The sequence below is a fragment of the Physeter macrocephalus genome, chromosome 2 (genome assembly GCF_002837175.3).
Source record: "Physeter macrocephalus isolate SW-GA chromosome 2, ASM283717v5, whole genome shotgun sequence".
Classification (NCBI taxonomy): domain Eukaryota; kingdom Metazoa; phylum Chordata; class Mammalia; order Artiodactyla; family Physeteridae; genus Physeter; species Physeter macrocephalus.
In genome coordinates, this window is record NC_041215.1 from 105,899,633 (window position 1) to 105,925,134 (window position 25,502).

The following is a 25,502-nucleotide window of genomic DNA, read 5'->3' on the forward strand; positions in this document are numbered from 1 at the left end:
CGAACCCGGTGCCCCTGCATCGGCAGGCGGACGCGCAACCACTGCGCCACCAGGGAAGCCCCATGGATTGTTTTTTAATTGTTCTCCTCCCTACCCCTAAGGGAGCACAGCTGAAGGCCGAGGGGAGGGGGAGGGGCGGGGGAAGCAGAGAATTTTGTAGTGGGGACCCCGTATCCAGCAGCGCCCCAACTCCCCCAGCACATGGTTGTCCAGGAACAGTGAGAGGTCAGAGGACAGGCGGGCAATGGAAGGGAAGGGGGCAGAAAAGGATATCTTTCTTTCTCTTCTTCCAGCCCTCTGCTATTCCAGCATTACCAGGACTAGTTCAGCTCCTCAGCCCAGCTAAATTATGGGTTAGATAAGTTTTTATGGGCCCATGTGGGAATCAAAGCACCACAGGTAACATTTCTTTTTCTAGTGAAAATTTCATTTTTTTACAATGAAATCAGTTTGCAAGTTGAGATTCCCTGTCTCTCAGTTGTCAGATTGGAAAAGTCACACCAGAGCCAACATAACAAGGAAGTCAGACAGTTTGGGGTTAAAGTTTGGGGTTAGAAGGAGCTGGGGACTTGTTCAGATTTCCCACCCTGCACCCCACCACCTCCCATCTCCCCATCTAAGTCTAAAATAGGATGTGTCATCTCTCAAATACAGGCAGAGTTCCGGCCTGAATGTAGCCAGACACTCCCTCACAGAGAAAGCTCGTTTCTATCTCCCCTGGGGCAGAAGAGGTCACTCTTTTGGCTTAAATTTTTTCTCCTCCAGCTCCTGCTAAGCCAGATAAACAATGATTCTGTTGTGTCAACAAAGCACTTAATTAAACTGAGGACAATGTCAGTTAGAACAATGTCAATTAGATAAGATTTACTTCCAGATAGTTGAAGCCTTGGAATTAAAGTCTCTTGGGTTTCATTATTCAAAAGTTCCTTGAGGAAAACACTGAGGTAGAGAAATTGAGGCTCAGAAAGCTTAACGAGTTGACAAAAGTCACCACATGAGTCTCTCTTAGAAGTTAAGACTAGAGATTGCTGTGTTCTCTTCCTGGTCCACTGTTTGCTAGCTCTTGGGCTAATTTGTAAATGCTTAGGAGGATGTAAAAATCTTCCATAGAGTTGAGGATGAAGTGGATGAAGACTAAAATTCGTGACAGGAGGAGAACAAGAAAGCTTTTCTCTGGTTTCCAACAAAACTGTACCTCCACCTCGCCTCCTTGTGGACCCCTCCTAAAACTGTCCACTCGGCCCATTTCACTAGCACCAAATTGCCTTGAGAACATAAAAAGTGGGCCAGGATGTCAGGTGGCCAAGATGAGCAGGATGAACGCAGGAGACGGGCACCTGGACCACTGGGCAGACTTGCGGTGGATGGAACCACGCTGTGGTTTGGGGTCCCATCTGCTCCTCAGAAAGAGGCCGTGCAGGTAGACCAGGTTGTTGAATTGAGATCATGATGTTCCATCTGGCCTTCTGAAGACTAAAGTTCTCCTGTTTCTCCAGGCCAGGGAAACCTAAACAGAGAGAATGTCTCAGAGCGGGACTGGGGGTGGTCAGGTGGCTGGCCTTGAACAGGCTGGGTCCCCTCCATGTCAACCTGAGCTGAGAGTGTATACAGAGCCCCTGGCCCACTCAGATCCCTCCCCAGGAAGCCCAGTCGTAGGGAGTCCAGCAGAGTTCCACACCCCACTCAGCCCCACCTACGTCCCCATTCCTACCGCTCACTTTTAGTTCCACAGGCTGCCAAGAGCAAGAAATAACAGGGCCTGGGAAGGCCAAGCGCAGGGGAACTTGCCAGACCTCTGAGCTCCTAGCGCCAGGCAGGAGTGACCTTCTCCAGGATTTGGTCCCCACCCTCAGTGACTTCTCCATTGCCACCGGGATTCAGAGCCACCCGGACCCTCACCTTCCGGGAAAGTGGAAGGACAGACTCTCAGCCAAGGAGGGGGGCCCGGTGGTCCAAAGAAGTGTCTGACTCTTTTCCTTTTGTTTGCTCACAGGAGGGGACAAACGCCCTGTGTGCACAGAGGTTTGATGTGACAACTTGATGGACCACATGAGGGTTCAGCAAAGGCCTCCCGACCCACCTCTCCATGCATTAAGATAATGGCGGGGTGTGTAGCGTATTTCAGGTCTTGGCTACAGAGGCCCTCCTTCCTTCTGTTTTCCTCCTCCAGCTCAGCTTGCCCACAGGTTCCCAGAGACTCTTGGCAGCTTGCTCTCAGGCAGAATGAAGCTGTGAGCTGTGTGGGAGACAGACAGCGAGAGTGTTGCAGCCTCCTTAATGAGGGACCATAGCTCTTCTTGGAACCACAAAGCCGCAGCTACCGGGATGGGGAACCCCAATTAGAAAGGAGTGGGAGAAGTAAAGAGCTGCCTGCGACAGATCCGTGTCTGTGGTGGCTCTGTGGGACCCGTAGGTGGAGATCTAGCTGGTTGGGTTTAGAATCTCCTCTCCTTCTTAAGGTAAGACATTCCAGTGACTGCAGAGCCAACCCATGCTGGTGACCCTTCAAAATACACAACTTGAAAGGCAGAGGAAAAATTATTGGAGAGAGGGTTTCTCCTTGAGTTTGTAGCTCAGATAGTATAATCCAAGTATAAGAAAGGAAATGATATGTATTTTGTTTAATGGACGTCCTCTGTTAGTTTTACTATGTTATATATGTGTGCAAATGGATATTAGTAAACAGCCCATAGCTCTCTTTTGTTCTGGCTTTCAAGTGAATCACATTATGTTTACAGCAAGATAGTAAACCTGGATTTTCCATGGCTCAGTCTGTCGGAGCATAAGATTAGCTCTGGAATTCATTAACAGTCATCTCCTTTTAAATGTCAGATAACTTTTTAAATGCCAAGCACTTACACAACGCTTCTGTGCAATTCAAATCAGATTTACCAAATTAACTCATTAACCTTTATTGTTTCATTTCCTGAAGAGAAAGGCTTCCAGGTGTTTTTAGCAGAACATAGTAATATTAAAGTATTTACTATACAATATAGGTGAAGGAATGGGTTTTGATTTTCTGCTAAGCATTTCACCCTTCCATCAGTTTTGTAATCATTCCCACTGAAGCGTACACAGAAAAGAACGAAAAAGCTTCAGGCATCTCCACTTTCTTCTACTTGCCCTGTTTTCCTTCCCTTTCTTTGTGTTTTCTTCTCCCCTCTACTCCCTGAGGCCTTAACTCCCTTTTACTATTTATTCTGCTGTCTTTAAGAGCTACAAGCGTCGATTATGATGGCTCTACCACTCAGAAAACAGAGGGGTGCCTCACAGGGTCTGGGATGGAGTCAGAAGGCTGGGGCAGAACAGGTCTAGATATCAGGAATTCTACTTTCCTTTTCAAAGAACCCCTCCAAATAATCAGATACAGGCTACACTGACTGCTAAAGATAGATCCTTCCAGGACTGGCTCCTTCTTGTCACCCAGCTCTCTGCTCAAATGTCACTTCCCTAGCGAGGTCTTCCCTGATCACCCAAAGGCAAACCCCATCCCCTCCCCCACCAAACTCCATCCTATCACCATTTCATTGTCTTCATAGATTTATCACCATCTAAAATCATTCTGCTTATTCATGTGTTTGTTTGTATGACACACACAGTAGCACTCAATAAATATCAGTTAAATGAATGAAGTGAAATGAAAAACCACCCCAATGCATAGCTTTCTTTCCTGCTTTCAACTTTCTTTCTCTCCTCTTACCACTACCTCCCAGAAACCTCTTTAAGTATTTAATCTTCTTTCCTCCCATCTCCCAAACCCCTTTTCACTATCATTTGCTTGTTAGAATACTTGATCATAATAAGCAAAAACAGTACTGCACATTCCAGTGACTATAAAGCCTTCACTGGAAACATTCCATCAAGCCAGAATTGATGGCCCCTAAACGTTAGGGAGATGAGCCATATAGTCAAGAGAATTGTTTTATCAAACGATTTATAGGTCAAGTGATTTGAAGAGACTTTTCTCAAAGCCTCTCAACTCCCCACTCTTTAATCTGAGCCCCACATGAGGAGTTAAAGTAATTCCAGCCATTGGAACTAGTCTTGGCTGTGCCTTTTGTCCTTCAACCTAACACAAAATCTTCTCTTAGAGATAATAGAGAAATTTCCCTCAAATCAGTATTGTCTGATTTCTATTATTCCACCCAGTGATTCATGCGTGGTTTCGGAAGCTAGAAAGCTCAAAATACTTTGTCTGATTCTTGTTTGGACCAAACGCTTTCATTTGATCTAGAAACAGGGAGGGGAAGTCTCACTCCGAGAAGCGAATCAGATATATAGCTGAGATGACAAAAAATTGGATATGTATTTGTCCAGAAGAATCTTTATCTCTAGCCACATTTCAAAACAAAGGAAAAGGGTGTGGGTGTTCATCGGAATGATGGCTGCTTGTGGGGACCCACGAACTGTTAATTCATCATTAACACTTAAAAGTAATATAAATGTGATGGGAAGGAGAGTTATGCCCAGAGAGACAGCCATCCATGAGTTAGTCTCCTAGAAAATATGGAAATGATCAAATCCACACCCAGGGTGATCTCATGGCACACTAACGTATGTGACCCCAGGAAATCAGCCCTGAAAAATAACAAGTAACTTTCCTCTTTGGGAATGAGGAGCCAGTGCTACGCAGAGGACAGGACTCTGGAGGTCAGCACATGCTTCCTGGAAAGCTCCTTATTTTTTAAAAAATTTTCTTTCTATTTCTTTTTTTTTCTTTCTTTCCTTCTTTCTTTATTTCTTTATTTGGCTGTGCTGGGTCTTAGTTGTGGCACACGGGATCTTTCTTGCCGCGTGCAGAATCTTGCCCTCCCTATTTTAACTAAGTTGGACCATAACATGTAGCTTGTCAGTAATGTTATCATTCCTCTTATTCTGAAAGTATGTATCAAGTGTGTATTCATTTCCAGACTCTGTGCCGGGCACTGCAACTACTTGGAAACAGGATAGTTGTGGTTCCTGCCTTCATGGAGCTTACAGTCTAGTGTGGAGGAGAGGTGGCTGTACAAGCATGAGTGTCACTCTGGGCAATGGTGGGAAGGGCTCAGTTCTCTGGGTTGTCATGGGAAGCACAGATGAGCCAGACCTGAAGGATGCAGAGGAGTTAGAAGGGAGGGGTGTGTTTCCCGGGGAGGGAAGGGCACACGGGCAGCCTTGCTCCAGGAACCGAAGCAAGGGTCAATGTTGATGGCAGCCCTTTGAAATTGCTATTCCCACAGTGAGGTCAAAACTTCCTGCAGAGAGCCCCACAGAAACTTCCCTCGCCTTCTTGCGGGCTTTGCGCTAACACTGCTCTCTTGCCAGGGCAGGTGGGAAGAGGGGCCCTTGACTGCTTAAAATTGCCACCTCCACCCACCCTCGCCAGCTACTCCTCACTCCCCTCTCTGCTTTATTTTTCTCTACATCACGAATCACCTTCAGACATTACTTATGTTCCACCCGTTCGCTTTTTATCTCTTCCCCCTCAGTGGGATGTATGTGCAGTTTTCCTGAGAGTGAAGACTTCTGTCTGCTTCTTACACTGCCATATCCTCTCTCCTGGGCATAGAACAAGCATTCAATAAATATTTGTTGAATGACGGAATGAGATAGGAAAGATAGTCCAGGGCCAGGCAGGAAGGGTCTTATAAGCCTTTTAAGCAGGTTGGCCTTCATCCTGAGGGTAAGGACCTTTGAAGAATGATGTGGTCCAGTTTGCATCCAGAAAGATCACCTAGGTTGCAGTATGGGGCATGGGCTGGAAAGCAAGTTCAGATTATACTTTGTCGTGCTCTGAGGCATGACACCATTTGCATGTTGTGACAACAGGAGATGGGAGAGCCCCCAGGGCCTCCCAGACTCCTCCAACGGCCGGGCCCGTTCTTCCTTCCCTCTCTGCTAGATTTGTTCAAATCACTCTTTCTAACACATCAAATACATTTTAAATTTGGAAATAAACTGGAATCTTGATATAACTTTATTTGCTGCAAGGCAGGTTTGATAACTGTTCATGGAAGCTGTAGATGTATTAAAAAGGACCTCATTAAAAAAGGAGATTTAGTCAGTCCATGATTTCGGCTCTACCGTTTAACAGCTGTATGGCTTTGGGCAAGTGACTTAACCTCCCAGAGCCTCCAGTTCCTCATCTGCAAAATGGGAATAACAATACGTGCCTCACAGGGTTGTTGAGAGGATTAAATAAAATGAGTACTACCCTCGAGCATAATAAGGTCCCTTTTCCTACTTTCCTATTACGTCGACCCCAGGTATGAATTATTAACCAGACTCTGGTTATTCTCTATACATATGGATCCCCTGTGTCTTCCATGGTAAAAATAGGTGTTACAATTAGTGTTCCAACGATGAAGAATTGCTTTCTATAAATATTTGGGGATTCGGACTAGCCCTTGTCGCACTGTGTATCATTCCTACGAAAGCTGGGCTTTCTGCTTCTCTTCACAGGGAGCCCAGCAGTCCTTGGAGGCAGCAGCTCAGAAGACAGGAGAGCCTCAAAGTTGTATAAATAAAGGGCTGATACGTTCAAACAGAAAAGAATTTTACACGCGTAAGCCGCACATCGACATGACGCCGTTCCTGAAGGTGATCTCACACTGAGAAGACTAGGGGTTTTATAGACACACACACAGGCATTCCAGTTAATGCACTTCTGCATGGTACAAAAACAGCTTCAGAAGTCCCTCAGAGATCTTGCTTTATCAGAAGGGACAGAAAATAGGCAGTTTGTAGCAGATGAAGAGAGAACAAATTAGGACAGTAATCACAGGCAGCCATCGGGGACAAATCAGTTGGGTGTCTGGTTCGGTTGGGGGAGGACAGGGAACAGAGAGGAGAAAGGATAACCTTGAACCACTCATAAAACAGGCAAATATAATTCATTTTATCTTGACAGTAACTAAAATAATTGTTACTGTTTTACCACCGTCACTTGGTAGAGCTGATATTCCTACTACAGGGAAGACTAATTCTTGAGTTAACCATTTAGAAAGCAACTGCCAATCCTCTTCTGGATGTATGACCCTGTTTTCTGCTCTCTAGGAGTTCATTACTCTCCCAAGCTCAGCTTTGTATCCAGCTTAGTGTACTGAGAGTTCCTGTGGTGGGGATGGCATGTGTCCATCTTTGCAATATGCCTTCCCGCCCCAGCATCTACCAGCGCCTGGCACGTGGAAGACGCTTCCTAAATGATCCATAAATTGACCCCCTTTTCATCCCACAGCCCTCTGGCTTAAAACCTTCTTCCTCCCCATTCTTTGCCCCCTCAGAGGTGAATGAACAGGAAATAAATGACCTTGGAATATATGAAACTGATCAGGAGCAAAGTGAGTCTTGGCATGGAAAGATCTCAGATCCTTCATCCTACCCTCGAGGACAACATCCCAGGCCCTTGATAAGAAGTGACTAAGAAAGACAGAAACAGAGGGGAAGAAACCAAATACTCATGGGGTTCTTGATGGTGGCACTATCCAGTGCTATAGACTGGCAGGGACTTCCAAGGTCGTGAGGGTCACCCTCCTAAACTCACTGATCCAAAGTCCTTAGGTTACATCTTCTTTGGACGACCCCAATCCCAGCTCTGCAAGGTGGGGCTTTGTTTAAGAGTCATGTATTTGCCCCAAATCTGTCTCTCTCCATGGCTGGGCTCTGCTTTCCTGTTTCCTCTTAGATAGGCTCTTTCCCCGTGGTTGCAAGATAGCCATGAGCTTCTGTTTTCTAAATCGTTGGCCCAACTTGGGTCACATGCCCATATGCAAATGAATCGCCATGGCCAGGGGAATGGAATACTCTGATTTTCCCAGCCTGGAGCCACAGGAACTCATAGGAGGGAGGGGAGGAGTGGCTCAAAAAGGAAAAAAAGAAAACCTGAAAGCTGAATAAGAGAATTATTCTGGGGAGCAAAACAAAATATTTTTGCTACAAGTATTCAAAATAATTACCTTGGTTCATTACTCATTGTATTAGTTTGCTAGGGTCACCACAACAATGTACCACAGACTGGATGACTTAAACAACAGGAATTTATTTTCTCACAATTCTGGAGGCTAGAAGTCCAAGCTGAAGGTGTCAGCAGAGTTGAATTCTTCCCAGGCCTTTCTCATTGCTTGTGTCAATAGATAGCTATCTTCTCTATGTGTCTTCACATGGTCCTCCCTCTACAGGCAGTCTGTGTCCTAATCTCCTCTCCTTATAAGGACACCAGTCATATTGGATTACAGCCCACCCTAACGACCTCATTTTACCTCTTTAAAGATCCTGTCTCCAAAGACGGTCACATTCTGGGGTACTGAGGGTAGACTTCAACATATGAATTTTGGAGGAACACAGTTCATCCCAAAACACTTATATTAATGAAACTATCCTTTACATTTACTTAGCAACAGTTTAGTTCTTCCCTCAGGGCTTGAAGAATTATGGTTGGTACTTCCTGGGATGACGTATCATCATTACCACTATTCATTCATTCAACCCATAATGAGCGTCTACTACCTAGTATGTGTCTGGCACTTTCTGGGCATTTGAGATACAAGAGCAAACGAAACAGATAAATCCTTGTCCTGCTCCAGGCAACATATATAGTAAATTGATCATTGCTATGGAAATAAGATAAGAAAATATTTATGGAGCCTCTAGAAGCTGCAGGTGAGGAATTTTACAATAATTTTTTGTGTATTTAGTGTCCACAATGCTTTTGTATTACACTTTTTCGTCCAGCAATTTTGGCATCCTTTTCCTTATAAAAGGAAAGGCATTGTTATCCCTGAGGCCCACTTTCCAGTCCACCCTTTTCAAGACTCACAGAAATTGTAACTTAGCCTGCTTCTTCATGAGACTCACAGGGACACGCTAGACATTCTGACTCCCAGACCAGTCCTTGCCCCAAAGACTATACCTTTTCTTGCAAATGTTCAGTGTTAACAGCTCCCCCTAGATAGACCTTCTCCTTGTTGACATGGTAGCTCCCAGATTCTTAGGGAGTGCCTTGTAGAAAGACACAAATCTCAGGATTGTACAGCAAAGGATGGAGAGTTCAAATCAAGAAAGGCATACAGGCTGTCCAATTCAGTCTACACATTTCATTTGTGCATTTCCTGCCTAGTCACAGGACATCATTCATTTTTGCCTGGTGCATGTTGGAAGCAGTACACATTTCAGGGGATGAGGGTAAGAAATAAAAATATTGAGGCAGAAAAGGAAAATGGAAAGAGATGTAAACAATCACAATTGCTAACATAAATGAACACTTACTCCGTGCCAGGCTTTGTTCTAAGTTTTACATGCAAGAACTCATTTAACTCAAAAAACTAATGTAAGAAGTAGGTAGCGTTATCCCATTTTACAGATGAGAAAATTAAGGTCTTGAGAGCTGAAGTAACTTCTCAAATGACATACAGTTGGAATATGGCAGAAACAAGATTCAAAGTCAGGCAGCCCTGCTCCGGATCCCATGTTTTCAACCCTGCAGACCCCAACTGAGTCCTATCCAATCAAAAGCACTGCCTACCACATTAGCTAAGCATCCAGCACAGCTCCTTCTAGAAAATTCCATCCCTGTGCACTCATCCAGTCTGTTGCAAGAATATTTTCTGACTCTCCAGGACTCTGCCCTTCCCCTCACTCCCACCTGCATTCTGTGGACCCAACATAAAGCTTTCTCTCCCAATGATCATCCACTTTCCTTCAGACAACATATATTGAGCATCCATTGTATATCAGACACTGTGCTAGGCACTGAGAATACAGAGATGAATCATCTCCATCCCTGGCCTTCCAAGGAGCCTATAATCTAAGAGGAAGATAAACAAAGAAGCAGATAATATCAGCACAGTGTTGTGGCAGAGGCAGGCGCAGGTTGCTGTAGGAGAGACTCATTCATTTCTCAGTTATTACACGTGGAATCCTCCTCAAATTTAAAAATCTCTTGATAACACTGAAGGCAATGCTATTAGCCCATTTTATAGGATAATCCGTATCACGCTTAGACTTGGGGAAACACGATTGATCCAGAGTACATCTGGGTTCACGTAAAAGTTGAACCATGTTTTTTAAAAATCTATTTTTGAAAAAGAAATGGTAATTGATGAATAAATTAAGGTAGAGATTTTTTTCCCCAGGAATTTTAATAAATTATCAGGGTTAGGTCGTGGTAGTGGGGAAGAAAATAGCAATAATGCCAATTAATGCTAGATACAGAATTGAATATGCTTATACTCAACATTGACATCAAAGAGTATGTATGTTATGCCCAGAAGATGTGAAGAATGAGAAATAAGTTCCACCTCACAGCATTCGCACAGACAGTTATCACTTGGTACCCTCAAATCAAGGCAGAGGAACCTGCCTGAAATCAGGTACTTTGAGCAGTCCCCTGCCCCTGGTTTGGGGCCAGCCCTGCGTTTTACTTATGCAGGCAGGTGTGGGCACATCCCACCAAGCAGAGGATGGCTGTCACTGCCACTGAATCCTGTGGTCATGTGAGGAAAGGACAGCATGGATTTCAGTGAGAAGTAACAGCAAAACAATGTTGGGCTCAAGATGTTGTCCTAAGATGGAGCAGGCCACTCAGGAGGCAAGTTCTAGTGCCTAGAGTCCTTGAAACCAGCTTTGTTGACCACCAGCAGGAGAGCTGCAAAGGGATCACAAGCTGGTTTCGAGATGCAATGCTTCAAGGACACTTGAATAATAATTTCGCCAGGAAAAATTTTCAGGGCATTGAGTCTGTTACAGTTCCCAAAGAAAGAAGCCCAGGATTAAGTAGACTATTATCAGTATTAAAGTATCTGACCAGCAGTTGGGAAGCCCTGGGTTTTCTCTGACTCTGAGTAACCTTGTAATGCATCTGGGATTCCAGTGCCTCTTTAGTAAAATGGAGATAATAATGCTGGGACCTCCATACCTGCCTCTCAGCAGTGAGGTGAGAATTACATGAAATAATAATTTTCAAAGAATGTTCACATCTCTAAAGGGTTCAGTTCACAAAGAGAAAGAAAGAAACATTCACTGGTCCCTGCCAAGAGCCAGGCCTCTCACATATTAAACCTTATTTAATTTCCCCAACCCCCTTCCTGTTAAGCGTGCAGTTCGCCACCATGCAAATGAGGAACATGAGGATTGGCGAGATGAGAGGACCAAGGGTGACGTGGCTGGCAGCAGAGGGGACTAGGATTCAAAGCCACCAAACCCACAATTCCTGATATTGACGAGGCCTATCTATTCTGTTCCTGAGAAGAATTTAATTGTACTTCTTTGTTCTGGCTTCAGAACCTGGGAGAGGAGAAGAGACAATATTTTAATAACACAAGATACCTTATGACTTTCATAAATCCGTTTTCTTTATTAAAGAATAGGTGTGGGATCTTTTTAATACACAAGAAAAGTTGTACGACCTTAAAGTTGACACTCAAATGAGATACTGATTTCCTTCCAGCATTAAGAAGGCATTGAAATTAGTCATTTAAATGCATGTGTTACATATGTTACACAGAATGTCCAAATGTATTTTCCTAATTTAGCTTTTCAAGAACTCGGACAAAATTTATCATTACCCCCATTTCACAGATGGAGAGGCTGAGGTTCAGTGATAGGTCATACAGCACATACAGCCCCCTGGAGCCCCACCTCTGGCTCCTGCATTCCCTCCTCCCCCATCCTCCCAGCAGTTCCTTCCCGAAGCCTGCTGTGAACCTAGAAGTACCATGCTCAGATAGGGTGCTGTGTGTGAGGGGAGAGGGCAGGACCAATGGAAGGTTCTCCAAGGACAGATGAGAACTTCAGGCCACCTGGCTCAGCCCCTGTCAGTTGAAGAAACTGAGGTTCAGGGGTTAAGTACCTCGCGTGACCTGTAAGGCATGAAGTACAGGATCAGGGCTTCAGGGCAGGCAGTCTGACTCCAGGATCTGCACCACAACCATTCAGGCAACTGTCTCTCTTGTCTGGTTTCAGTGCTACAGTTTGTGTTTACAAAGTGTTTGTTACTATCCCCACGCACCCCACCCTGCCCCAGACCTATAACACCACGCTGTTGCCAGCGCTCTTTCTAAATACAGCTCAGTCATACCAGTGGTTTGCTTGAAATTCCCTACCACGTCCCCGTTGGCCTTCCGGTTAATTCTGGCATCAAAAATGTATTTCTTTTATGAATAGAAAAATAGAACAAATGAATATCTTTTTAAAACTCCAGACTGTGACTTGCAAGATCTGGCCCGTGTCTGATTCCCACTGTCCGGGCCCTGCAGCCACACCAGAATGCGCCCCCCCAGCCAGTACTTGCTCCTTCCTCTGCGGGAACTGCCCTAACCTCCCCTTCTCTGCAAGACTTAGCACCACGTCCACTGGTAAACCAACCTTCCCAGCCTAACTTAGCTTCACCTCCTGTGAGGTCCTGCAGAAACCTGTCATAATCTGTCACAGCATTTATCACACTGCATGGCGACAGTGAGATTTCTTGTTTCTCTACAAGTCACTGAGCTTCTTATAAATAGATCTTTCAGCTTTGTGCCCCCGGTGCCCAGCACAGTACCTGGCACACAACAGACACCCAATAAATATTCATGAGCCAAATGCAGAGATGAAAAGCAAATGACTTGGCCAGAATAACAGAGCTGGGATTTGAATTTTCAGTCCTTCAGCTTGTTTTGCTCACTCACCAAGTATTATTGCCTGTGTTTCAGTCATTATCTCTGTAACTCATTAAAAGTGACAGACTGCTGTCACTTTTATTTAGTTTTAGTTTTTCCAATTCAAATCTTTAATCCGAAATATACTCAGGAAGTTTAAACAATTTAAGTATAAAAGGGTATGTCTCCCAGCTGGGTTCCCTCCCCCTTGGACACCACTGTTGCTAGTTTCCTGTGTACCCTTCCTGAGTTGTAGTATGCATATACAGGCCAATACAGGTATAAAAATAGACAGAGACATTTTATACATGTTTTTATATATTATACACATTGCTCACAGTCTTACTTTTTTTTACTTATTATATCTTGGAGTTCTGTTAATTCATTAAGAGATGCTTCTTAATGGTTGCATTGTATTCCATTGTGTAAATTACCATAATTTATTTAACACATCCCCGATTGATGGGATATGTAGGTTGTTTCCAATCTGTTGCAACGAATGACCTTAGGTATAAGTCTTTTCACATGTGTGCTTGTATATGTAAAAAATGATAGCTTTTTGACACTTTTCTAAGCAACAGGCAGAATGGCTTTTTTTTTTAAGACCTTGCAGCATGGTTTGTGGGATCTTAGTTCCCTGACCAGGGATTGAACCCAGGTCCCCGGCAGTGGAAGTGCAGAGCCCTAACCACTGGACCACCAGGGAATTCCCCAGACTTTCAAATTAAGACTACTTTATTTCTTTTTCTAACAGGGACTCATCAAAAGATTCTTTCCAAATCCCCAACTCTCTCTGCCTCTGTCTCCCCATCTGTGAAATGAGAAGAATATTTCTTGTCCCTGAAGGCTCATAGCTGCATGTTGTTAAGACTCAAGTTTTATTCTTCTGAGCTTTGAAATTCTTCCAAAAGAGGAAGCTTGTTTCTTCCTTTTAATCCAATTTCCTGTTAGACTAAAAGGATTTATAAACAGAATTTCTTAAAATTTATCTCTTTTCTAGTCTTCTAACTTTGCAGTTTACTGGACTGAGGCAGGTTTTTCCTGCAATCATTTTTTTAAAACCTTTCCATTTATTCAGAGATGATTTTTTTTTTTTTTTTACTGCATCAGGCCAAATGTGCTTTGTCGCCAAAGAGATAAATGCAAAAGAAAGAAAATTATTTAGCTGCTTTAGGTTTTTTTACGTCAGAATATCTCATCAGCTGCAAACACTAAGCTAACAAGTGAGAAACACGCAGGGTAAAAAGCCATCAAGCAAGAAGAGAATGTCAAACAAATTAGCAGATTAACTGTGTCTTTCCAAAGCGTCGCCAAAGAGATAAATGCAAAAGAAAGAAAATTATTTAGCTGCTTTAGGTTTTTTTACGTCAGAATATCTCATCAGCTGCAAACACTAAGCTAACAAGTGAGAAACACGCAGGGTAAAAAGCCATCAAGCAAGAAGAGAATGTCAAACAAATTAGCAGATTAACTGTGTCTTTCCAAAGCAGCTGGGGTATTTGATAATAAAGAGGAAAACTGTCAACTAAAGGGTGAGGAATTTTAGTCCCAGGAAAGGCTTCTAGGGCCCTCAGATTCCTTTTCCCCAGCTGAAATGAAGCTGTGGATTAAGCAGAGATCCAGGTGACAAAGGCCAAGAGCTGGCCTCATCAAACACTGAGGGCTTTACTTGAGTCACTGACTCTACCTGCCACGTTTCCTTGGCAACTGAAGAGCTGTTCTTCCAACCCTCTAGAGAAGACCCATGTTTCTCAATCCTGGCTGCATGGCGGAATCACCCAAGAAGCCTTAAAAATGCCCCAGCTCCAGAAAGTCTGATTTTAACATTTGGGGTTAGGTCCTAGGAATCTTCTTTTTTTTTTTTTTTTTTTTAAGCTTCACAAATAATTCTAAGATGCAGCCAGGGTTGAAGACCATCATTATAGAGATTTCTGGGTGGTGGGATTGCAAGCAGCTTGTGTGACTCAGAGAAAGAAAGAAGAGGGGATTCCATGTGATAAGAAACCTAATCCGGGGACTTCCCTGGTTGGCACAGTGGTTTAGAATCCGCCTGCCAATGCAGGGGACACGGGTTCGTGCCCCGGTCCGGGAAGATCCCACATGCCGCGGAGCGGCTGGGCCCATGAGCCATGGCCGCTGAGCCTGCACGTCCGGAGCCTGTGCTCCGCAACGGGAGAGGCCGCAGCAGTGAGAGGCCCGCGTACAGCAAAAAAAACAAAAACAAACAAACAAACAAAAGGCCAGTCTGATCCTTTTGCTGCCCTGCTTTAAACCCTCAGTGCCTTCCATTTGTTTTCAAGGTAAAAGCCAAAATCCTTAAACTACCTCCAAGGCCCTGAGAGTCTGAGTCCTCCCCACCCTTCCCACTTCACCCCCATCTCTGCTCTGGTCACAGTGGACCTCCCTCAAGTCCCTAGAGGTACCCTGTTGCCTTCTGCCAGTTGGCCTTTGCCTGTGACATTCTTTTTCCCACATATGCCAGGCATGCAGCACTGCTCTGATGGATGGGACAAGCCTCCCACAGAGGAGGACAGATAAGGACAGTGCTCAAGGCCACTGCTAAGCCCACCTGGCTCTTCAGGGCCCTTCACGCTGGCAGCAGACATTTTGGACCCTTAAGTTAAAACAGATAGACAAAGAAGAGACAGCTAAGAAAACTGGATCCCCTTTTACCAAAGGGCATGGACCCTAGGAGTGTTGGCACTTATTTTGTCTTATGTATTTTTTGTTGTTGTTATCCTAACAGGAAAGTGGAGATGAACTGGACTATCATGAAGAACCTGGAGGACCCCCCAGAAAACATCATCCAGACCCTCAAGGTAGAAACAGCTGGGTTGGGTTTTATAGTCTGATTGCAATACTTGTAGGATGAACTTTGCACTGTTCCAAGATGTTAATGAGGAATGACCCTTCCATTTCCTCTCAGGTCATGGGCTGGAAGTCAGAATACAGACTCTGATGTGCTCTTAATGTATCACAAGCCAGCTGATAATAACATGCTTTTATGTCCTTGGACTTATTGAAAGATTTATTTCCTGCCAGCAGCTGCAGATTGATAGAAGAGAGTGGAGATTTTGGGGCATTACAAAAAGATCCCACAGGCACCTCTGCCTCTGGCTTCTCCTGCTTTCATAGGCTCTTGGATATGCAAGTGAGGGAGCTGAGGTTCTCTGCCTAGAGGGTTAACATTCCATAGAGGGGGGACCAGCATCTTTAGAGACCCAGCCCGTGTCACCCACAGCTCTGGGTGGCCAGAGCTGCTTGAGTGTGACTTCCTTCAAAAATGATGCTGCATTTGATAATGATGATGATTCTTGGAAAGACTGGGCCCACAACTGGGCTTTTTGGCACAGTTCATATTTTGATACCCTGAACTAGACTCTAAGCTCTTCCCTGGGGGCACCTGGGCATGCTACATGATGCTGCGGTTAGCTAGTCCCCGGTAGCAGAGCTGGTCTTTATCCTCATTGCTTTTTGCAGGAGTGGAAACAGATGTGTGAGAGATGTATTCTCAAGGAATGGATGCAGGGCCTGCCAGCCAGAGGTGCTCTTGTCGTTCGCTGTACAAAGGCGTCCAGCAGAGGAAGCGAGAGGGGCTGAAATCCAGCCTGTGCTGTGCACCCTGAGCCACGCACTCCAGCACTGGGTGCATCCACCCAAAGGAGGCTCCTTTTCCTACTTGGCCCTTCTACTGGAATGCCTTTCTCTACGTCATATAAGGTGCTCTATATAGGCTAGCAGCAGCAGATCTGGGCAGCTGAGCAGAGAGCATGGGCTCTGGAATAGGACTACCTCTGCCTTCACACCCCAGCCTCAGTGTCCTCAACTGAGGTTGAAAACAGTAGTGCTCTCATAACGTTGCCTGAGGAATAAATGAAGTAATTCATGCACCACAGCCCTTTAGTGCATGTTAATCTCAGCTTGGCTATCACAATGAATAAGTATCTACCCTCTCATGGTCACAGTTTACCAGTCTATGAAATGACACTATGATTCTTCCTATCTCGTCTGGACCCCCATGGGGTGAGAGAGACCATAGAGCTCATTGGAGATGAATGTGCAAAGTCATGGATTGGGGATTTCACCCTAACTTGATCTTTTTCTGTTTATATCTTTTACTATTTCTTTCAGTTGACACTCCAAAAAAATTAATTTTTATACTCATTACAATTAATTTTTACACGCATTTTAAAAGATTTCACTGTTTCTGGATATCAGACAATAAAATATTATGGTAGCCTGATCCCTGGGTTCGGTCAAACTTTTAAGGAAGGTTTCTGCTGACATAGGTCTCTCGCCACCTCCATTTTCAAAGCTGAGTGACAATAGCCAGGGAAATGTGTTCCAGTCTTCAGATCTTCCATATCGTAAATCACATATCTAGATTGTGAACACCGAAGAGGCCCCAAGGTCTTGGCCAAGTGCAGTGGACGTTTTAGGCAGCGTAGAACACGGCCAAATCTAAGCAATGACCAAGTCAGTCAAAACAGATTTCCTGTCTCCTGACAGAGAGAGAGAGGCCCAGCTGAGTTCCATAAAGGTTATTCAGACAGTCTTTAACGCAGTGAAATATCACCACAGAAAATTAAAGAAGGCATTTGCCTGTCCCGAATGATAAATGCTAATGTTTAAAAAGAATTTCAAATCTTTGAAGGGAAAAAAAGGCGGGAGTGCCAAGGAATTTTTTTTTTAACTATTTAAGGATCACTTTTCCCTTCATAGATCTTACGACTAATTGTCAGGATTTTTTTCCTACTCTAAATTAAGTAGTGATCTATAAGATTAATTATAAGCAGTGAGCCGGGGCCACATCCAATGAGAAAAGCATGAGTCTTGGACTTGGTGAGAATGCAGCATGCAAGTTTTCACAAGATAGGTCAAATCAGCAACCTCCAAATCAGAGAGGGTCTGGGAAATTGCTCTTGTTTTAAATACAAAACTTTTCTTTCTGCCTCTCTTTCCCACCCCCAAAGTCCAAGGAAAGAACATAATTTCCATTCTTGTTTCAGTTCTTGTTTATTTACTAGGCCAACGGTTCTCAAACTTCGGTGTGCCTCAGAACCACCTGGAAGGCTTATAAAAATAAAGATGTCTGGGCCCTGCCTCCAGAGTTTCTGATTCACTAGATCTGGGCTGAGGTCATAGAATTTGCAATTTTATTAAGTTCCTCAGTGATCCTGAGGCTAGTGGTCCAAGGACCACACTTTGAGAACCACTGCCCTGGGCCTTGCTTCCAGAATTTAGTTCTCTGAATTTGGCAGTGACTCAATTTAATCTGTTCTTTTAAACGCAATGGGAGTAGGAGGATTGGAGGACACTGTTTAGACAGCATCACAGTGATCAAGAGCATCTATTATCAAGTCTGAGTCCCTGGGTTCAAATCCTGGTTCCACCACTTACTAACTGTGTGGCCTTGAGTAAGTTACCAAACTTCTCTGGGCATCTTTTTGCTACATCTGTAGAATGAGGATACTAATAGTATTTATCTTGTGGGGTGGTTGTGACATAAAGGAGTTAATACATGTAATTTGCTTATAAGAATGCCTGGCACACAGTAAGTGCTCACTAAAGGTTAGGTATTAGTCTGTTTCTTAAAAACCTTAATTTTAGTAGCCTTATCAGGAGAGACTTGTTCTAAGTTGATAACATGATGTAACATGATGCTTTATTTACTTTCCAAGTCAGTCTCAATTGCAGGGAGTCGAGGTGGGATTGCTTGCTCTTGGAGAACTGACTGAGTCCTCTGCGTAAGTCCTCCTCTTCCTTAAGTCCAGGGGTGGGCAACAGACCCAATCTGAACGAGGTTATGTTGCAGTAGTGACATAACCCCTTGGAATGTGGCAGAACTTAAGATATTATCAATAGCTTTGAGAGATTTGGGGAGCCCTGCGTGAGTGCAGAGGATCCCTAGTGAGTAGCCCGAAACAATGGGGGGTGGGGGACAAAAGGCAAGTCTCACAGAAAACCTTAGAAACCAATGAGCCATTTCTAGTCTACCAGGAAAAAAAAGGCTCAGAGCGTCATTGCTTTATTCAAGAGACAGATATGTAGTAATTAGGACGTTGGTTCTAACAAAGACCAAAATAAAGTGACTTCAGACAAGATGGAAGTTTTACTTCTGTCTCATGGAAGAGTCCAAGCTGGCAGGCAGGCGGTAGGACAGCTCCGCTCCACAGGGCTCTACAGGGACCCAGGCTCTTTCTCTCTTATCATCTCTCTGCCACCCCCTGTGCTATCACCCTCGTCTGCATGGTCAAAGCTGGCTCAGCTTTTCCCTCACCCCGCAGAGCAGGAGAGGAAAAGGCACAGCTGCCTTTTAAGGGCCTAATTCTGGACTTACACCTCTTCCACCTCTGCTCATATCCGCTGGCCTCCTACAAGCGAGGCTGGGGAATAAAGTCTCTTGCTGGGTGTTCACGTGCCAAAAGCTAAAACTTGCAGGGAATGGACATTAGGTGGCAGTTAGCATCTCTGCCACGTGTGGGTAGATGGCTCTGTCTTGTAGATGCTACCACTTTCCTACCTCGTGGACTCAGAGTCACCATGGTGGGTCATTTCTCTGCTGCAGACACCGTGCGTGTTTTAGCCGCCCCCTCTGTGACTCGCCTGAGAAGAGGAGCTAGAGCATTCCTGTGTCCTCCATCGGTCTTTACAGCGTCAAAGGGAGAGCTAAAAATTATAATGCACTTGTAAGTTTGCCTGATAACTTTGAAAAGTGCAGAGACTTCTGTGAGGCTTCGGTGCTGTCATTTCCACTGACCCCAACGGGAACTGCCTAAGGAACCAGACACCCTTCTTTGAAAACAAGCCCCTTATTAGGAAGTGGCCAATACCAGCTGCTCTCCATTGCCCTATCACTTGACGACACTGCCACTTCCCCCAGAGCACCGAAGCGTAATTCAATTTCACACATGCTTATTGGGCAACCACTAAGTACCACTTTATAGCCCATGTGGTATGTATGTTTCTTGAGGACAAGGACTGCGCCTTAGTTAGCCAGGCCTAGCAATGTTCCATAGACGAATGAATCCAATGAATGGAGGAATGAATGAGTATTCAAGAGATTCAGAGATGACAAAACCAAGGTTCCTACCCTCAAGAGCTTGCAGTGAAGACTCAACTTTGGACCTGGCACACTCCCTGTGAAGAAAAAGTGCCTGCAAGTGTTAGTAAGGTCCAAGTCCTCCAAAAGGGGTGCACTCACAGACCCAGAGCCACCAGCCAGGACCTGCATCTCCACCAAAGACACAGAAGCAGCCAACAGGGGTCGTGAATGAATAACGCTGATGGGAAAGGACAAGTAGGTGAGGAGGGTGCTGGCCCCATTGGCTTCTAGGTGAAGGGCCCACTAGCTGCCATGCCTTCATTAACCCGACAAGACTGGTCTAATCAGTGGCTAGTGCACTAAGTAGTTACATCATAGTAGAGCTAGAAGGTGAGACTCACTGGTCTAGACCCTTTCTAGCTAGAACCTGGGGGCTTGTTAGAAATGTAGAATCTGAGGTCTCACCCAGACCTACCTGTACTTTAACAAGACCTTCAAGTGACTCGTGTGTCCATTATTATTTGGGAAACCCTGGAATAGACTCACTGAGGACCCTGGGTTTCACATTTGACAGATATCAGTTCAGTTACCAGCTCTGCCTTTGATTAGTCCTATAGTCTAGGACACATAACTTCTCTGGGCTGTGGATTCCTTTTCCATAAACCATGGCGGTGGGTTGGATAATCTCTCAGTCCCCATCCCACCCTCATGCTCTTTGCATCTATGACTCACCAGGGTTGCACAGTGATAAGCAATAAGCAGCAGAGCCAGGACTGGGGCTGGGCCTCCTCCCCGAGCTCTTTCCACCTACACCCGCTCCCAGGGAAAGCCAGCCACCATTTCAGTGTGTCGCACATAAAGCTCTGCCACCCCAGTCACCCCTGGGTGGGCCCTGACCAAGAGAGTCTGGAAAGAGACCAGCAGTCCCCATGCTGCACGGGGGCCCAGGCTCAGCCACAGTGGCCAGTGAGTGAGAGCCCAGCGGGTCAAGAATGAGAACACAGTCTTCGCCACGGTCCTCCTGTACGGGCATGAGGCCGCAAGAGACCTGCTGGCCTCTCTAGGCTTCCACTTCCTCATCAGAAAATAACAAAACTGATCTTCCAATCTCTTCGTCTCATTTCCTATGACTCAGTGACCTTGGGATTGTTTCTGTTAAGGGGAAGAGTGGATGTCTCAGTGTTAGCGCTGAGACAGCTCCAGGGTTCAGACCCCAGGTTCAGGCCTTCTTAGGTCTTTAACCACTCCCACTCGCTGCATGAATGGAAATTGCCTTCATTTACTTAGGGACCATTTGCTGATCCCCTACTGCGTGCCAGGCCCTCTGTGGTTGGATGAGACACACTCCTTATGAAGCTCCCACTCTAATAGAGAAGCCAGACCTGGGCAGGCATGGTTAGAACCATCTCTGTGTTCAATGTGTTTAGTGCTCCCAGAGAACACAGGAAGGACAACTGATCCAGACCAGCATGGGAGAGACAGGGAAAAGTCAGGGAGGGCTCCCTGGAGGAGGTGATGCTGGACATGATGGAAGGAGTATAGTGAACCCAGAGTGCATTTGCAATGAAGCAATTAAGACAGGGGTAGCAGTTCACACTCACTGTGTGCCAGGCATCAGGCTAAGCATTTTCTGTAAATTGTTTCATTTAACTTTTATAACAATCCTGTAAAGAAGGAGCTCTTATTATCTCCATTTGCCAGATGAGAACACTGAGGCACAGTGAGGTTAAGGAACATGTCCTTGGTCACAGAGCTGGGCAGAGGCGAGGCTCCAGATCTGACTGACCTCCCAGACTCCATCTGTAGAGATCAAGTCTGGTTGTTAACAGTTACCAAAAGGAGCGTTTGCGGATCCTGGAGTGCTGGTAGGTAAAGGGCGAGAAAGCAAAAAGGTCAAGGGGAAATAGAGAAGAAATGCTTCACACACATATAAAGTGGAGAAATCGGAATGAAGAGAATCTTCAGGCAGGTTTTTCCAAAAAAAAAAAAAAAAAGTGTGGCAAATCGGGGAAGCGAGGAGAGGACGAAAGGTCCCAGCAGGCGGCGGCGGGGCGCGCCTTCCATCGTCTCCCGCCCCCCACCGGCGGCTCCAGGGGCCGGCGGCGCCCGCTCTCCCGCCGGTGCCCGCCCGGCGCCGCCGCTCCGCCAGCGCGAGGCCGTCTCCACCTGTCGCCTCTGACCTCCTTGCAAACGGAGCTCCTTACAGGGAGCTCGGGACTCCAGGCTCGGCTTGCCCCAAAGGGTCGGCTCTCCGGGCCGCATCTGTTAGTCTTTTCTTCTCCTCTCTGCGGTAGCTTGTGATGTCGCTACCCGCTGGCACCTCCTGCGGATCCCAGGCCTGGGTGGAGACTCACAGAGCTAGACAGTCTCAAAATCTGCCAAACAGGCCGACTTAGACTCTAGGGAGAAGGTGGGAGGCAGGCAAACGGGAAACACCCTGAAGTGCCAGACAAACAATTTAAACTTTTAAATTTATAAAGCTTATCTTTTGGCTAGTTTTCCACACATGTCACTTGGGTGGAGAAAAGGGAAGGAATTTTTGGCACTTACTCTGCAGAAAGACACTTTGCTAGGTACTTTCTTTCTTGTACTTTTATCTTATTTTATCCTCACCACAACCTTATGAGATAAAGTACATTATCCATATTTCATGGATGAGGCAAATGAGGCTCAGAGAGGTTAGGTAAATAGACCAAGGTCACACAGCCAGTAAGTGAAGGAGCTGAGATATGAACCCAGGTTTCTATGACTCCAAGCCCCTGGCTCTTTAAGAGTTGTAAAGCCATCCATGTGTTTCTGATTAGGAAATAGTTACAAGGTTGAAGAAATACCACAAAATTATGACAGCATTTTTTGAAAGCCAGCATGAAACTTGGAGACTATTTAGAATCTCTAGAAGTTCTTTTATATTGTAGATAAAGGAAACTGAGGTTTAGAAGCCAGGAGAATTATGCAAAATCGTGGCTAATTATTAAAACCAAGGTAACCCAAGTCTCTCTCAACTCAGTGTCTGTAGGTGTTTAGTTTAGTTCAATTTAGTTTGGTTTTGAAAGCGTTTCCTCAGGGGGGCAGTTCCTGACTCCAGGGATAAACAGCTCCAAACGGAGCAAGTGGGGACTTCCCTGGTACTCCAGTGGTTAAGAATCAGCCCTCCAGGGGACACGGGTTCTATCCCTGGTCGGGGAACTAAGATCCCACATGCTGATGAGCAACTAAGCCCACTCACCACAACTACTGAGCACGCGAGCCACAACTAGAGAGTCCGAGTGCCGCAACTACTGAGCCTGCATGCCACAACTAGGGAGAAGCCTGCACACCACAATGAAGAGCCCGCGGGCCACAACGAAAGATCCCGCATGCCGCACCAAAGATCCCACAGGCCGCCACAAAGACCCAACGCAGTCAAAAATAAAATAAATAAATATTTTAAAAAAGGAGCAAGTATAATGACTGCCCAATCTGTGCCTAGAAGTGAAGCAGCCAATGATGCAAAAATTTTTCTTAACGCTGGGGAGAAAATAGGGAGACAAGAAATATGTGCCCAGGAGTTGAGGCACTGCCATTACATCAGAATCCACAGCCTGGAAGATGGCACTACTGCAAAGGGCCACCTCACAACATGGTTTGGGGCTCCTCACTTCCTCTCTGCATGAGGCCTGCACAGTCACCCTACACTGCCAGGCTCTGCTATCTGGAGCCCTGGTACTGGCTTCAGCATAGTCTGCTAGTTCTTATCAGCCTAGATCAGGGGTCCCCAACCCCCGGGCCATGGACCAGTAGTGGTCCGTGGCCTGTTAGGAACTGAGCGGCACAGCACGAGGTGAGAGGCAGGTGAGCGAGCAAAGCTTCATCTGTATTTACAGCCACTCCCCATCGCTCGCATTACCGCCTGAGCTCCTCCTACTGTCAGATCAGCGGTGGCATTAGATTCTCACAGGAGTGCGAACCCTACAGTGAACTGCACGTGTGAGGGATCTAGGTTGCGCACTCCTTATGAGAATCTAATGCCTGATGATCTGAGGTGGAGCTGAGGCGGTGAAGCTAGCACTGGGGAGCAGCTGCAAGTACAGATTATCATTAGCAGAGAGATTTGACTGCACAGAGACCATAATAAATCAACTGCTTGCAGACTCATATCAAAACTCTATCAGTGAGTGGCAAGTGAAAACAAGCTCAGGGCTCCCACTGATTCTGCATTATGGTTGTATAATTATTTCATTATATATTACAGTGTAATAATAATAGAAATAAAGTGCACAATAAATGTAATGAGCTTGAATCATCCTGAAACCATCCCTGCCCCACATCTGTGGAAAAATTGTCTTCCATGAAACCGATCCCTGGTGCCAAAAAGGTTGGGGACCGCTGGCCTAGATGACCTACATCCTCTAGTATTACTCCTTTATTTCTCCTTCTGGAAAGTATTTTCAAAGTTCTCCTCTATAGTGGGAAGTGACACATCCTTAAGACTGTTTCTGACTCACTCCACTCAGCACAGGATGGATACCCCAGGGAAGACCCCAGAATCCCAGAATACAGCTGTTGCCCCTTGATCCTGAAAATTCTCTTCACCTTCCAGGAAGTAAAGCTCATTTCTAACTTGAGACCTAGATTCATCAAAACCAAAAAGCAGTTGAAACTAGAGACAAGAACAGCATAAGAAGAAAATTTGTAGACCAATCTCACTTATGATCAAAGACGCAAAACTCCTAAATGAAATATTAGCCAATCAAATCCTTATACACACACACACACACACACACACACACACACACACACACACATACATATCTATATACCATGACTGAATTCAGTTTACCGTAGAATTAAAAATGGTCTAACATTCGAAAATCTGTTTCTGTACTTAGGGTCATCTCAATACATGCAAAAGGAAAAATCAATTTATAAAATTCACCCATTCATGATTTTAAATTATCAAACTAGGAATAGAAGAGGACTTCCTGATTTTGATAAAGAGTACCTACCAAGGGACTTCCCTGGTGGCGCAGTGGTTAAGAATCCGCCTGCCAACGCAGGGGACACGGGTTTGAGCCCTGGTCCGGGAAGATCCCACACGCCGTGGAGCAATGAAGCCCATGCACCACAACTACTGAGCCTGCGCTCTAGAGCCCACACCACAACTACTGAAGCCCCCGCGCGTAGAGCCTGTGCTGCACAACAAGAGAAGCCACCTTAGTGAGAAGCCTGTGCACCTCAACAAAGAGTTTCCGCTCGCCGCAACTAGAGAAAGCCCGCGCACAGCAACGAAGACCTAACGCAGCCAAGAATAAATAAATTAATTAATTTTTTAAAAAAAGAGTACCTACCAAAACCTGAAGTAAACATCACACTTTAATGGTAAAACTTCAGAAGCAGTCTCTTTAGAGACAGGACTAGGATAAGGATGCCCTCTATCATTGCTTCGTATTCAACATTGTACCAGTACAGTAGGGAAGGCAAAATAAAGGAAAAGGAAGAGGATAGAAAGGAGGAAATGACACTGTCATTATTCTCAGACAATAGTATTACCTATGTGAAAAATCCGAGGCCCCCTGTAGACAAGCTATTAAAAGACAAGCCATTAAAAGACAAACAGGGCTTCCCTGGTGGCGCAGTGGTTGAGAATCTGCCTGCCAATGCAGGGGACACGGGTTCGAGCCCTGGTCTGGGAAGATCCCACATGCCGCGGAGCAACTGGGCCCGTGAGCCACAACTACTGAGGCCTGCGCGTCTGGAGCTTGTGCTCCGCAGCAACAGAGGCCACGATGGTGAGAGGCCTGCGCACCGCGATGAAGAGTGGGCCCCGCTCGCCGCAACTAGAGAAAGCCCTCGCACAGAAACGAAGA

General features: G+C 45.5%; 1 protein-coding gene across 1 annotated transcript in view; it reads left to right on the plus strand.

Annotated features, from left to right (window-relative positions):
- Nucleotides 1-25,502, plus strand: part of KIAA2012 (KIAA2012 ortholog) — a 126,456-nt gene that overhangs the window by 74,761 nt on the left and 26,193 nt on the right. Inside the window, 2 exon segments of the mRNA XM_024124719.2 lie at nucleotides 6,442-6,579; nucleotides 15,358-15,430. Coding sequence (XP_023980487.1) covers nucleotides 6,442-6,579; nucleotides 15,358-15,430 — 211 coding nt within the window.